Genomic DNA, 16,208 nt, shown 5'->3' on the forward strand with positions numbered 1-16,208 from the left:
GCTGTGATTGACCTTTGACCCGAATATATGACCCAAGAACAATAATCACGAAAATAATCCACTCTGGCACAAGAAACAACTTGCTTGGTATACTGTATATTCACTCACTTAGCACTTTATTAGGAAATACTATGGTCCTAATTAAGTGCCCGACATGGTCTTCTGCTGTTGTAGCCCATCCGCCTCAAGGTTCAATGTGTTGTGCATTCTGAGATGCTATTCTGCTCACTACAATTGTACAGAGTGGTTATCAGAGTTACTGTAGCCTTTCTGTCAGCTCAAACCAGTCTGGCCATTCTCCGTTGACCTCTCTCATCAACAAGGCATTTCTTTCCTCAGAACTGCCACTCACTGGATGTTTTTTGTTTTTGGCACCATTCTTAGTAAACCTTAAAGACTGTTGTGTGTGAAAATACCAGGAGATCAGCAGTTACAGAAATACTCAAACCAGCCTGTCTGGCACCAACAAACATGCCACGGTTGAAATCACTGAGATCAATTTTTTTACCCATTCTGATGGTTGATGTGAACATTAACTGAAGCTCCTGACCTGTATCTGTATGATTTTATGCACTGCACTGCTGCCACACGATTGTCTGATTAGATAATCACATGAATAAGTAGGTGTACAGGTGTTCCTACTACAGTGTTCAATGAGTGTACCACTTACAGGCAAAAAGTTCAACTCACGATTCACCACTGTTCTTTTAAATCCAGCATTTTAAAACATGATGTCTCCTCAGCTCCCAAGGGATTATGGGACTGTAAACTGTCCAGTCGATCCGCACTTCAGAATCTCACCGGAAATAGTAGGCCATCCGGGTATTTCTCGATTACAGCTTCATGAATACTGAGGATTCGGACATACTACTCCATTGGCATTCTGTTTTTGGCATATATAATAGGAAAGTGTGGATATTCGGACGCAGCAATGGTCAGTAAACTGAGGTGCTTAATTTTCAGACAATGTTGATTGTTAACCTCAGGAGAACAAACTAAACATTATAACTGTTTTACATTATCCATTTTCTGCGAGGTTTGACACTGTTTTGCAACACATGTCTAAGAACAGTTTAAAATTCTCTAATGCTTTAAAGTAGTAATGGGCCACAAATTTGCACCCCATTAAGGGAAAGTGCCTTAAACAAAAGGTTAATGTTAAAGAAAGTGTAATAATGGGTGTAGATTGTGGAGCTGATCCAGGAGGTGGTGGCAGCTGGCGTGGTTCTCGCTCAGAGCTCTTTACTATGTCTGAGATCCCAGAGAGAGGGAAGCCACCGGCAGCTGCAGTTCTCACTCACAAAGACCATTTTGAGGAGGTGTTTGTGGCAGCTGTGCGAGGCTCCAACTCAATTAAATCACAGCAAAAAGGAAACACATCATTAAATGACTCTGCTCAAGCATAATTTGCATTGTGGCTTCTGATGTTCTGACACCGAATGGCAATTTTAGAAATGAGTTTTGCATAAATGCAACATTCAGCATGAAGATTCAAAGGCCAAATCTTCCTGTTTTTTTTTTTGTTTTTTTTATTTTGAACAGCCTAATCCAATGATTGCACACAAAGACGAACTGGAGGTCTGCGGGTATGTGGAATTTCAACATTGGGGAATGCTCACTCAATTTTCAAGCCAAAAAATTACAAAAATTCATTTGCAAACGTAATTCTTTCAAATGGACAATAATCTGTTTGTAATAAGCAACTCTTTCTAGAGAAGAGTTGAACTGGGATGCATTAGACCAGAGGTTCGCAACTGTTGTTGCTGCAGGACCCAGATTTTACATCGGACATCAAGTGGCGACCCAACGCTGTACATTATTTATTGAACAACATATATTGTAGTCAGGGCCATATTATCTTCTACCATGCATAGTTTTTCCTCATGATTTGAGTATGATGTTACACAATCTGTTCATGTTTGCATCTACCAAATTTAGTAACAGATAAATGTATTGCAAAACACTGTAAAACTTGATTGAGCCAATGCCTTAAATGTCAAAAACATGCTACTGTATATATGAAGTGTTTCCTCCATGCCTATTTATTTTGCCATCATAACTACGCATTATACAGTATAGTTAGTTGCAATTTTATTATTTGCAATTAGCACTGCTTTTCCACACTGTCTGCAACCTTATCAGAATAGACATGCAACCCATTTTTGGGAAAAACTGCTGCATTAGACTCATGATTAGAGGCATTTTTTTCTATGTCAAACCAAGTATTAATTTGAACAAGTAATTTGATGACGTCTTTGAGCTGCATAGAAGAACGAGGGACCAGACAGTCAAGAGAGGTGTGACTGATGTGGCACCTGTTGGACTGGGCTCCAATTTCAAATGTTGGAAACCTGATACGCTCCATAAAACTTCTGCTTTCATCTGGCATCACAGCACAAAAGTGACATGTTGCTCTAATGCCAACTAACAGTGCATGATAATACTTTGGCTGAGCATTAAGGACTTTTGACTTGGAAACTAGTAACTGATCCTTCTAACCAATACTTCACGCTGAAATATGACAGTGGTGATCAGAAGGGGCTCTGTGGTATATTTCTGCTTTTACAGCTACCTAAACAATCAGTGCAACCTTGCAGTAAAACACATCATAGAGGCCTTAAAAACAAGAACAGGTGTCCCACAGAGGACAGGAGTTCCATATCACAACATCACAACAGAAAAAAAAAAAGAAAGAAAAAAAAAAGCCTAAAAACATATAAGATGAAGCTGAAATAAAGGATGCTAAATTACTAAGTACATCATGAACATGTTGACATCAAACTTATATATTATCTTAATTGTATTATTTTGGTATGATTCATAATATTTTTCAAAAATGTAACAATGTAACTGATGAAATAATCAAACATGTCCACATAGTAAACTAATTTCATCATTTTGGATAATAATTGAATGTGTAATAGTGTATTTTTCTAGTAATTAAAATGCATTTAATAACTTATTTTGCAAACAATTCAGAATTGTCATAGTAAGATCAATACTTCAAGATGCATTTTAAAACCATATCAGGTATACATCATTGCTGTATCTCTGAGGTTACCAAAGACTTTTGTAAATTTAATTGAGATTTATACTGTCCTGTGCCATCCTCAATGTGTTAAATAAGAGCAAAACTACTCACTTTCTCTCTGTTCACGTTCCTTTAAAATGGCATCCAGCCATTTCTGTTTGTCCTCTGCGTTCTTGGCCATGCACACAAACCACTTGTTTTTGGCCGTGTTGTGAATCTTCCAACCATTGGTCACTGTGTAGTTATTACTGTGATAGTCCGCTAAAAAGACCAAGTAAAACAAAATGAAATATAACAATAAAACAAGTTGAGCACCAATTGTGCATCAATTAACAACTAAATCACAGAAATGATTATACAGCATAGCATGCAAATAAGTATGGTCTAAAATCCAATTGTCTCTAAAATCCTTTGTACTTCATATTAACCGTAAAAACAAAAACAAAACAAAAAACTTGCAGGTTGACAACATGTCAATAAGCTTTTTCATCAGTCAAGATTTTAGGTAAGAATAATATGAATGCATAAGCAAAAGTGTGCATTTTAGGTGACTAGTCACCATTTCTTTTCATTTTTCAAACTTTTTATGTTCATTTTAAAATGGTCCTACGGTGTGACAAATACCTTTTCTAAAAGTACAAATATGCCATGTACTTATAAAAACTGCATGCAGAATAATGATTAAATAATTATCAAAATTATGTTTAAAATAGTCTTTGATAATAGCATGTCACACCGCAGGACATACAGTATAAACTTCCCAGAAGTATTTTATGTCAACTACCCCGTTAACTAATTTTACCTTATGTTTTGCCAAATAGGGTTAATTTGATTCTCTCTCTCAATGCTAAATTAGTTACTGAGCCAAACACAAATATTGACATAGATATTCAGACTTACTTTAACAATCTTGAACCATTAATAATGCAGAGAGGTTGAGGGCCTGGGTAGTTCAGCGAGTATTGACGCTGACTACCACCCCCGGAGTCGCGAGTTCAAATCCAGGGTGTGCTGAGTGACTCCAGCCAGGTCTCCTAAGCAACCAAATTGGCCTGGTTGCTAAGGAGGGTAGAGTCACATGGGATAACCTCCTCGTGGTCACGATTAGTGGTTAGCGCTCTCAATGGGGCGCATGCTAAGTTGTGCGTGGATCGCGGAGAGTAGCATGAGCCTCCACATGCAGTGAGTCTCTGCGGTGTCATGCACAATGAGCCACGTGATAAGACTGACTGTCTCAGAAGCGGAGGCAACTGGGACTTGTCCTCCGCCAACCGGATTGATGTGAATAACCGCGCCACCACGAGGCCCTACTAATTAGTGGGAATTGGGCATTCCAAATTGGGAGAAAAGGGGCTAAAAAATATATATAAAAATATGTACAATTATGCAGAGAGGTTAAACTGTCCCATTAAAGTGAGAAATCGTTAAAGGTGCATTTCGGCACATGGCAATTCTTCCCACCATTAAACCAAAGTCTGACAAGTGTGTGTGTGTATGTATGAAAGGGATTTAGCCTTTCACTCAAAGTCCAATTTTATCCCAGATCTGACAGTAGGTGAATTATATAGAGAAATGAATGAGGTATGGAATAAGTAATGAGCAGTGAGTTAGTGTTGAGGTAGTATAAATAGATCTCACTGTACTGAGAGGATTTAGTACGGAGTTTGAGTAATCGTATTTGTCTGAGTGTATAAGAGCAGCTCAGTAATAAACAACACCTACTGTAAGTATTACCTGAGCCTTATTTTCCAATTACAACAATGGCCTAGTCAAAACAAGGAGATAGCTTTGCCAAGTCAGCTAATATCTAGTGTTGACTACTGGATACTTGTTTTTGTGATAAATTAGACTTTGTTGTAAGCTAAGTAATATTAAGTCATAAGCTATCCCTTACTTAGTAAAAATTTTCAATTAATAGGACAAATCTATGTCCTTGCTGATGAAATAAAAGCCAAGTATTAAGTATGAAAAGATAAGTATTAATTTAAATATTAAAAATTAAAATAATTATAAGTAGCTTTTAAGTATTTCTAGTAAACTCTCATATTAATGATGATCAAAAAAATAATTATATTTTAAGAGATTGTTCACCCAAAAATGAAAATTCTGTCATTGTTTACTCACCCTAATGCAAATATGTAAGACCTTCTTTCTTCCATGGACTACAAAAAGAGATATTAGGTAAAATGACAACCTCAATCACCCTTCACACTGTATGGAAAAAGGATGCATTTAGGTCTGTCGCGATTATTAAATAATAGTATGATGGCGGTTATTTGAGATAACCACGATCATTGTGCACTTTAAATTCCAAGCACATCTTAATGCCCAAATAAGGCAATTTTAAGGGAATATAATAATTTTTAAAATGCCATGAACGGCGAGTTTGTGTCATTCAGTTGAACTCTGAGCGTCACTGAACCGCACCGCGGATGTCAACCAGATCAGCTGCTATCCGGAAGAACGTGTGAACAAGCACTCTGATGTGCGATCGTTCAACAGTGTCAAACTCCCAAGAAAATATAAACAAACAAATATAAACTTTGATTGTGAATGCAAAGAGCTCCAGCTTCACTTTAAACGAACGTGCAATGGAAATATTCCTGGTCATAACGGGTTCATACATGCCATGTTAATGACCCGAAGTGACACAGAGGAGGAGATGCATGCTTACTCTATTTCTGTGGAGTGATAAAATTATGAAACAAAATCTCAAAAGTTTTACTTCATGAGGAATAAGGACTCATGGGTTTAATCAAAAAGCATGTGAAAGTGAAAAAAAATTAGGACAGAAATATAATATATTATGGTATAATATTATACAATAGAAATCTATATCTATATCTATCTATATATCTATATATTTTTTATAAAATTAAATTTATGAACTCCGAAAACAGTGTAAATGTAAAACTGACCAAAAAGAGAGACATATTTTAAGTATTTAGAAATATTTTGATATTTAAAACATTATTTTTCAAGCATTAAGCATTAAAGCCTTAAAAGGATATCATACAGTATATCCCAGTTTTTTTATTTGATTTATATATTTGATGTTAATTATGTACAAATTTATTCTTAAGGTATATGAAGCACACATGAATCGTGAAAGCCCTAAAAGAGACAATTAATCGTCATAGCCTTTAAACAGACAATTAATCGTCATAATCACAATTATTTGTTTGACAATTAATCATCAGCCAAATTTCATAATCGTGACAGCCCTAGATGCATTGAAAGTAAATGGTGACTGAGATTATTAGTCCCTAACATTTTGCCTAACGTCTCCTTTTTTGTTCTGCTGAAGAAAGTAAGTCATACAGGTTTGTATGGGCAAGTAAATAATGAACTGGGATGCATTAGACCAGAGGTTCGCAACTGGTGTTGCTGCAGGACCCAGATTTAACATTGGACATCAAGTGGCGACACAACACTGTAAATTATTTATTGTACAACATATATTGTAGTCAGGCCGTATTATCTTCTATCATGCATAGTGCTTCTCATGATTTGAGTATAATGTCACACAATCTGTTCATGCTTGCATCTACCAAATTTGGTAACAGATAAATTTGCGGCAAAATATTGTAGAACTTGATCGAACCAATGTCTTAAATGTCAAGAACAAACTACTGTATATATGAAGTGTATGACAGGATTTGAATTTTTTTGGTGAACTATCGCTTTAAAAACGTTTCCATAAATGCAAAATAGCAATTAAGATGAATATCTCAATTTCAAACCCATTATCTGCTATCTTCACCCACAATCTGTAATCTTATCCCAAAAGGCAACCATAATACTGTACATCCAAGATGTTGGACGTCATATGAAACCAGCAACAATAAACATGACACTGAGTAGACTGAAACACAAAACACATGCTTATATTTGTTGCAATAAGACACGTGTGGTTTAGGCTGGTACTGTGAAAGCCCTATGGTTTGTTTTTCACATCACAGAGAGGATGTTTTTCTATGTGGCTCAGAAGCGAGAGAACAAAAGAGACAGCGAGAGAGAGAGAAGTTGCACTTCCACCCTGCCACTTAAGGTGTGGTGAAAGACAAAAAGCAAAAGGTGAGATGAGCAACCGTTACTTCCCCTGAGAGTTGAATTTCATGCTCTGCTCAACAGCTGAACAGCACCTTTGACGAGGGTCCCAATGTGCTCAGCACAGCGAAGGTGCAAAATGCAGAGTCTATTGATTCTAAGAAGCACTGGGTGATCATATCTTCAGGGCACAGCAATGCTAATTTCTACATCTTAAGTTCCCTTTCAGTGGTTTTGTTTATTGCTTGTGATGTTCATAAATATCACATGGTGTTCAGATGGAACAAACAAGATATCATACAGGAAACTCCCTTAAACATCCCATGAACAGAGTTGTTTTGTATATTTGTATAGCAGGACGCAAACACACAAATAGAAAACAAAGCTCAAAGAAAGACATATCATCTTGTTGCTTTTATTAAAGGGGTAGTTCACACAAAAATTTAAATTCTGTCATCACTCACCTTCATTGAATCACTCAATCTATTTCCCATACAACGAAAGTGAATGGTGACTGAGGCCAACATTCTGCCTTACATCTCCTTTTGTGTTCCATGGAATAAAGTCATATGGGTTTGGAACAACATGAGAGTGAGTAAAGATGACAAAATAAAATGTTTGGGTGAACTATCCCTTTTAAGCAAAACAGTTTAGATACTGAGTGAGTTTACATGTACAACAAAATGCTGGTAATTATCAAAAATTGGTTCATTACAAAACCCTGAAAACCAAAGCAAACTGCATTTGCTTGAGATTTTAAATTTGTTGGGATTTCCTCTGGTTTTTACACGAAAATGTATCCAGACATGCGCACATTGAATAAGCTGCCATAATGGCGGTAAAGGTGTTTACATGCAGAGTGAATTCGGGGTAAAATCTAGGTGAGCCAATCAGGTTAGCTTATGACCTTTCCCTGATAAAAGAACACTATTTACAGCATTTAACATGACCTTCATTGCTATCAGTGTGTGCACATAAGATGTGCATGCAAACACTCAGAAAAGTGGTTAGATTTTAGAAACAAAACTAAAACATACCAGTTCCGTCTTCCACATTCTCAACCTCCATGACCTCAGTGTTGATGCGGCCTCTGAACACATACTGTGGCCCATTGATGGATTTCGTTCTCTTGGTGGATTTCTTCCCTGACACGCTGAATGTTAAAAGAGTGGAAGAATGAAAACAGTATTGCTGTTTTCATACATTTATCGAATGGGTATTTCAGTAAAATTATTAACCAACTGGGGGAAAAATTTAACAGTAACCCAATGCATTTTATGCAGGTCAGTTACCAATGTTACAGACTAGATTAATAGACAAATCAGAAGAATCCTACTTCTATCTGGTTTTAGCTAAATAATATCCATTGGATGGAAAACACTGTTAAACTACAACTTAACATCCTGAAACTGTATCAATTGTGCAACTTGAGTTGTACAACTTTGTTGTATTGTGTAACTACAATAAAGCTTGTAACGTCATTGACATGAATAATTCTGGTAACATGATTAATAAATAATAATTAATATGAAATGATTTTAATATGATATGATTAACTAATGCGAGCAATACTGGCAATGTAAGTACTGTTATTAACACTGGTAACTAAAGGTGGTGAATAACACTAATAACATGAGTACTAGGGCTGGGCGACAGGACGAAGTAATCGGTTTCGACAATATCTGACAAATACCTCGATGTCGATTGACACACTCATTGACAGACGATGATCGACAATATTGGAAATTTTAAAAACCATGGAGCTGGGAAGTTGCCATATCTGCACTGACAGACAATGATCGACAATATCGGAAATGTTCAAAACCATTGAGCTGGGAAGTCACCAAATATATGAAATTAGCACCCGCCAAATGCGAGTAGCCTAAGTAATTTTGCTCATCTTCTCACCACTGTGGAGGGGTAACTGTAAGACGTCTCAGAATGACACATGACAATAAATGCTGTTAGACACAAAAGACACACGCTTGAAGATAAACATTGTATTATATTTTGAAGAACAGATGTAAGAAAAGCTGTCGATGCGCGTCTCTGATGCATGTCTTTGATGCGCTGTTTGGTCAGAGGCATGCAGCGGGAGTGTGTTTGCGAGACGCGCATGTAAAGAGTTCTCACTCTCTCTCTTTTGTTTTTAGTCATCTGAAAACTGCTTTCAAGAATAGTGTTGTCTATGAGAATGCTACAAATGACTGCAGACCATCTCAGGAGGTGCTCGAAGTTTAGTTCACTTCATTTTCATGGAGCAGTTTGCGCTTAACATGCATTGTTAACGCAACTGCAGGTTCACTTTATAACCTATACATGTGTATAAAACAAACAAGTTCACCTTGAACCTAAAATGTACTTATATTTAAATTATTATTATTATTATCATCATTATTATGTTTACATTTATAATTGTCTTTAGATCTTAATTTGTAATAGTAATTGTCCACCTGTTGCAGACGGATACTTGCGTGGCAAATAAAAGGGTGGTTGATGATGTAATCGGATGTTGCAATATTTAAAAATAAAAATATTGTGAAAATATTTCTTACGTATCACCCAGCCCTAATGATTACTGTGTATTGCATGCAAGTCTAACCGGGACTTTCTCTTGCAGTAGACTAGGAGGTTGTCAAAAAGGAAGAAGACTCGCTCCTGGATGTTTCCAGCTGATATCTTCAAAAGGTTGCCTTGGAGCAGAAGTTCTGTGCAAATATCGGTCAAGTTTGTCCCCTTGAGAACAGAACAAAAAAACATTAGTATTAGTCTGGATAAAACATCCACCTCACATTTACATTTATGCCTTTGGGAGACATTTATATCCGAAATGACTTATATACATTTTCATCAATATGTCTGTTTTCTGGGAATCAAACCCATGACCTTGGCATTGCTAACGCCATGCTTTACCAGTTGAACTACATTAACATCTATACAGGAGCCATTAAAATCAACATAAGATGCACTAAAAAACTGCTGTGTAATTTCACCATAATTTTTTTTTAGTCACAAGTAATTCCTTACATTTATATAGCACTTTTCTAGGCACTCAAAGCACTATACATAGTATAGGGGGAATCTTCTTAACCACCACCAGTGTGCAGCATCCACCTGGATGATGCGATGGCAGCCATAGTGCGCCAGAACACCCACCACACACTAGCTATTCGTGGAGAGGAGAGTAGAGTGATGTAGCCAATTCAGGGATGGGGATTATTAGGACGCCACGATAGATAAGGGCCAATGGGGGGAATTTGGCCAGGACACCGGGGTTATACCCCTACACTTTACGAGAAGTGCCCTGGGATTTTTAATGATGACAGAGACTCAGGACCTCAGTTTAACGCCTCATCTTTTTTTTTACTGGGGCATTAGGACCCACACAGACCGCAAGGTGAGCACCCCCTGCTGGCCTCCCCACCACTTCCAACAGCAACCTTAGTTTTCCCCATGTGATTAGTTGCTTGTGTTTCATGAAGCGGAACTTACAGCAGCAGTTAGGTATTTAAATGACGCAGTTATTAATTCATTCATCGATCCATCCATTCTATCAACAGGTGGACATTAGATTTGCCTTGGTTTACAATCTACTTGCATTAGATTAACAGTGTCTCATTCAATTTTAAAATCCTATTAAAATTAGGGCCTATTAAACATGACCTTCCATACCTCTCTCTAACATAAGAGCAGTCCCTCTCTCTTTAAGGGTACAGAGGTGGCCCAACAGGTTTTGTTAACAGAGACTGTGTCCAATTCAATATCTCAGACCATAACAAATTTATTCTGCTCAGATGGCAAAGTCCATGATGACTCTGTACAGGATGTGATTTTCCATGCTTGGCAGGTATGCTTGAGTGGGTGTGTGTGAGTGTGTTTGATAGGCAGACTCCATTTTCTCTGCTTAATCAATGGTGTGCCCAGACGGTTCAATTAGAAAGAGATGGGAATCAGCTTCCTGCTTGTTCTGCACTATTTACCTATAAAGGTGAAACACTCGGGACTAAATGGAAACTTGATGCATTAGCTTATAAACCAGAGAACATATTCAGAAACCTTGCTCTCAACATGTTCAAATTCTGAGATTATTTAGCATTAAGTGTTTAATATCAGCTATGCATGATGTAATAAATCTAGAATTTCAGTTTCAGTTCATTTAAATAGAAAGCCTTGTTCTTGAACTAAAAGGTCTTGATCTGATCTGGATCTTGAGTGCTCTAGTCTTGGTCTGGGTCTTGAAGGGCCTGGTCTTGTTGATGGGATTGCACTGCAAGGGCAGCAACTATGGTATAATGGCCCAGGATGCACTCAATGGTGAAAGTTTTAAACAGCACCACTAAGTACACTTAGGGCTGACTCCCAGCTAAAGAAATGCCTCACTTTATACAGCCACTCAGTATGCATCAGATAAATCAATACAGAGGGTTAATGGACAGGGTAAAAAAGTGAGCGAGAGAGAGAGTAGTTCTTATGGTATAGAAAAGAATAAGAAAAGGAAAACGGTGGGTATACTAGCAAAGAAAGACAAGCAAAGTGCTTAAAAGAGAGACCAAAAGAGAAAGAGGAGTGGGAAGTGACTTCGTGGTGGCACAGTGATGCATATTACACAAATCTAACTGATCTCCATGGTAACGGGCCTTTGTGTTAAGACTTCCTCTTCCTGCTTGTAGTATGTTCTAAGAAAATGGAAGCAGCAGACACAAGGCGGCACTGACACTGCCCACATCATTGATTCTTTCTAGGCCACACTTAAAAACTGATAAAAATAAAGTACATTGTCATTGAGCCACTTTTCTAAACTAGACATACTGTATTTTAAGAAAACACGCAAGCTAACTGTAAATAACTGCTGCAGGCCTGTTCAAGAATTACAGTTAACCGTTTGTCATTTTATGCTTTTCCTTATAAACCATCAACCAGGAAACATACACAAAGGAGTTCAATTTGTACAGTGTTACGCTACCTTCCACGTAAAAAGAAATAATGACTGGTAATTTGATCCTCAATCATTTCCAGTTTATACTTGTATGCTTTAGTCATCTTTTATTTGGTTCCATTAGACACTATACTTGCTCAAAAAACTTTTAAGTTCATTACATCAAGTATTATCCATCTCTCAAGTCATTTCCGGACAAAGGCATTTGCCAAGAGTGGCACTGTTCTCTAGGGCAGCACATCCTTTTATTCCTCATTGGACCACTCTTTCTTTCAGTGAAATCACTAAATAAATAAATAAATAAATAAATAAATAGTGTCACATTCCTGATATATAGCCACTGACATACTGTTGCAGTTTTGCTATTTTATTTATTTATTTATTTAAAGTAGAGCTGTCAAAATTAATGTTAACACATGCAATTAATTACAAAAATTAAACGTTAATTTTTCATAATCGCGATTAACACATTTACAGTTAAACCAGCATAAACACGGGTTAAAAAGGGCAGAACCATTACACTGATGCACAGACCACAATACACATACAGCAGTGATTCATTGTCGGTGATAAAGTAATGGGGAAAGGAGCTCTTAATGCTATTTATTGTACAAAACAAGCCTAGATGGAACTTGTGACAGAAATCAATATTTTTCAGCCTAACGCCCTATCTACACTGGGAACATTCGTTGATGTGACGCAGCGGCATGAGGCTGTCTACACTGGATGCGTCAACACGAATGTTCTAAACTGTTTATTTGTGTTGTTGGGAGTAGTAGTGCCAGTGTGTGCACCAAAAACTGAAACGGGACACCCGTTTACTCTTTGCGCGAGGCGCTGCAACAGACGATTCCAGTGTAGACAGCATCATTGATTATAATGGGGTTCTAATGCTTTTGACACAACACGAAGTGTCGTTTGTGTGGTGTAGACAGGGCGCATTTTAATTACCACAGAAGCATGGCAAGTTTTAAATATCACCAAAACGCAGAATGAGACGTTTTTTTTTTGGTCTGCAATCACATTTAATGTGGATTTCAAAGCAGTGCTTGACGCTGGCACTGAAGTCTTGACGTGAATCATGACCGTGGCTTCAAGATTACTGTAATAAAGTGGATAGCCACAGTCTGCCTGCTGATTAATATTGGGGAGGATGAGAGTTTAAGACATTTCATGCCCATTGCAATGAATATGCAACCTATGTGCAGACTAGTTCTTTCAATTAGTCAAATTCCCACTTAGACTTTGGGAAATATTTAATGTTACTTGTATTGTTGCTATTTTAGTGCATTTATATCTTTATACTGTGGAAGGTTTTGTCTGGAAAACGTTAAAGCATTATATTGTTAATATTGTTTTGGGTAACATTTTATTTTACAGTGTTATTGTTACACGTATTACATGAATAGACTATAGTAATAATAGTCAATTATTACCCTAACCCTAAACCTATAGTAAGTACATGTTGTAAATTAGTAATAATCAGTAATTATTTGTGTAATTAAGCCCAAAGTATACTTCGGTCAGACGCGAATGGATGCGCAACACAAATCTCGTCATAAACAGAGTGCTCGAGCACTGAACGCGCAGCCCAATTTTTCTAACCGCGCGTCTTTTTAAGGTGCAGAATGCGCATGTGTCAGGAATTACTGTACACTTAACCAGTGCTGCCAGAAGGTGGCAAAACAGGCTCCTGGGTATTCACAAGTCAAAGAAGAAGAGACAAGGACAGCAAACAGTTGAGACCACAACGACAATGGAATCCAAGTTGAAGAGCACTTGTGTGAGGAGGTTAGGAGATACCCGCCCTTGTACAGATCTGCTCTGAATGAGTATAAAGACATTTTTATGGGTCATAACTCCTGGAAAGAAATAGCACAGACACTGAGCAAAGACGAAGCGAGGTGGAAATATCTTCGGGACAGATATGTTAGAGCCACGAAGACGCTGATGCTCAGTGCTGCCTTCTGCAGGTCAGAAGGAGTTAAAGCCAAGCTATCGTTGTGTGCATGTGTCAACCACCTGTTTGCACACACTGTCTGTATGAAGTTAACTTTGACAAGCTCGCGTTCAGCGTCAAAATTGAAGTATACTTCGGGCTTTACACTGTAACAAGGACACTGTAAAATAAAGTTTAACCTTGTTTTGTCTTTCCTAAGAAAGAAAGTAATGCATTTTGAAAGAAAAGTATATTTAGTCAAATTTCAGCATTTTAAAAATCTGCGATTAATCACGACTGACAGCACTGAAAAAAAAAAAAAGTTATAAACATGGGCAGGTTTTGAACTTGAGAAGACTTGCATTAAAAATAGTCTGCATGTCACTGGACTAAGTTCTAAATGAGTTTTTTTGCAGTTTTATCTTCATGTGTGCATTCAAACATAACTGACAAACTGATCAAATGTAAACGCTGAATGCACTGTTAGCTGCTTTGGATAAAAGCGTCTGCCAAATGCATAAATATGCAAACTGTAAAAAAAAAAAATATATATATATATATATTTTTAATTAATCATTCAATTTTATTATTATGTTGTTTTTTTTTTTATCAATTATATATAGAGAGTAGTACGACAAAGTGGTTGTATCAAAAACACACTTACTAACATTACAAGAGAGACAAACACACACCTCACATCTCCACTCACCTCCCAGCCCTCTATGTGTGACTGTAATATTTCAAGAGCCTCAAGCTTCTCCATCTGTCTCTTGGTCTCATTGATGTTGCAGCACACAGCTTTCATGGCCTGCAGGGCCTCCTCTACAGCAGGGTAATCTGGATGCTTCTTTGGGGTCCTCTTCAAAAGCTCCTGAACGGCAGACAGCAGGTGCATGCTTGTGTTACACTGTTTTACATATCAGCTATCTGCGTATCGCCTCCAGTTATGTTTACCTGTAGTCTTTTATGACTTTTCAGTTTTCATGAACATGACCATTTAAAAATGGTATGCCATACACACAGTTGTGTGTTTGCTTACTGGGCCAAGTCAAAAGTAAGCACCTTACCAAGCACCACTAATAAATATCTTTAACACATAATGCATATGCTCTGCTACCCTTCCAAGGGGGAACCATACCTTGAGTAGTAGAGGGTATTTACAGATTCTCTGGATGGGAGAGAGGAGGTACCCTTCAAGAGGAACATCTGTGCTCTTTTTACCTCCCAAAAGCATGAGGTGCTGAATAAACAAATAGAAGAAAAAACAGAATATAGAGTTCTGCAACAACCCATAAAGCACTGATCTGAATTAAGCTATTGACTCATGACAATATTCTAAGTGAAGGATTTCCAATGGAAAACATTAAACTCTCTAACATATTATGTATGAAAAGTTAAAGTAAGCTTGGGTACCAGTTTCACTTTAAATTTGATAGATCAATTTATTTCCTGTAGCAATTTTATCTTTTATACCTTTTTATCTATGATATACCACTAATGAAATCTGACAGAGGTGAAACTGTTCTGTGATCTGAAGGATCTTCATCAGAATCTGATGTAATGAAAAGCAATGGACTTTTTCCTATGATAAAGATCAAGTGAAAAGGTGCTTACCAGCAGGAAAGTCCGTACGTGGGGGATCTTGTTCAGCTCCATCAGTAGTCTGAGTGCTTTCTCATGGTTACTACAATATTCCCCATACACAGAGAAACGCTCCCTCTGAAGTAGAGAAAACTGAGTCACAATTCAAAATACTACAATGCAAACTTCTATAGATTTTACCAATGGATTTTTACCAATTTATACAGTTCAACATCAGGAAATATTCAACCTTCCTTGCAAAAAAAATAAATAAATAAAAATAAAAAGGTATTTCCTGTTCTCCCAGCCTGGTCTGATTTGCTAGTTTAAAAGAGATTTTAGGCACTTGCAATCCAGGGAGGGAGACAAGCTAGACCAGCATAAACCAGCTAAAAACAAACCATGTTAGGCTGGTTTAGGTTTTTCAGGAGGATTATTACATTTGACAAGATCAACACTCACTCGGTGTTAGCGATGTGTTTTAATATTTCATCCATCCATGCCACAAATTTTTTCGTAGTTTGTATACATTTTTGGTTAGATAAGCACGTTTTATGCACACTCCTATTTATTATTCTCACGTTCATATGTGAAATCTCCAACAGATAATAAACACTTTGTATAGCTCAATGCCACCTCCTCCTTTGGCCATTCTCTAAGAAGTTGAGAAG

The 16,208-nt window shown here is 37.3% G+C and overlaps 1 protein-coding gene across 1 annotated transcript in view; it reads right to left on the reverse strand.

The window, feature by feature from the left end:
• The window catches only part of LOC127414752 (phosphatidylinositol 3,4,5-trisphosphate-dependent Rac exchanger 1 protein-like), a 125,296-nt gene that overhangs the window by 49,229 nt on the left and 59,859 nt on the right, over positions 1-16,208 (reverse strand). The window contains exons 4-9 of the mRNA XM_051652992.1: positions 15,571-15,675; positions 15,095-15,196; positions 14,666-14,827; positions 9,684-9,817; positions 8,119-8,234; positions 3,143-3,292 (exon numbers count right to left, since the gene is read on the reverse strand). Coding sequence (XP_051508952.1) covers positions 3,143-3,292; positions 8,119-8,234; positions 9,684-9,817; positions 14,666-14,827; positions 15,095-15,196; positions 15,571-15,675 — 769 coding nt within the window. The remainder of the gene's footprint in view (positions 1-3,142; positions 3,293-8,118; positions 8,235-9,683; positions 9,818-14,665; positions 14,828-15,094; positions 15,197-15,570; positions 15,676-16,208) is intronic.

This window comes from Myxocyprinus asiaticus, chromosome 24, assembly GCF_019703515.2.
Source record: "Myxocyprinus asiaticus isolate MX2 ecotype Aquarium Trade chromosome 24, UBuf_Myxa_2, whole genome shotgun sequence".
NCBI classification, from domain to species: Eukaryota; Metazoa; Chordata; class Actinopteri; order Cypriniformes; family Catostomidae; genus Myxocyprinus; species Myxocyprinus asiaticus.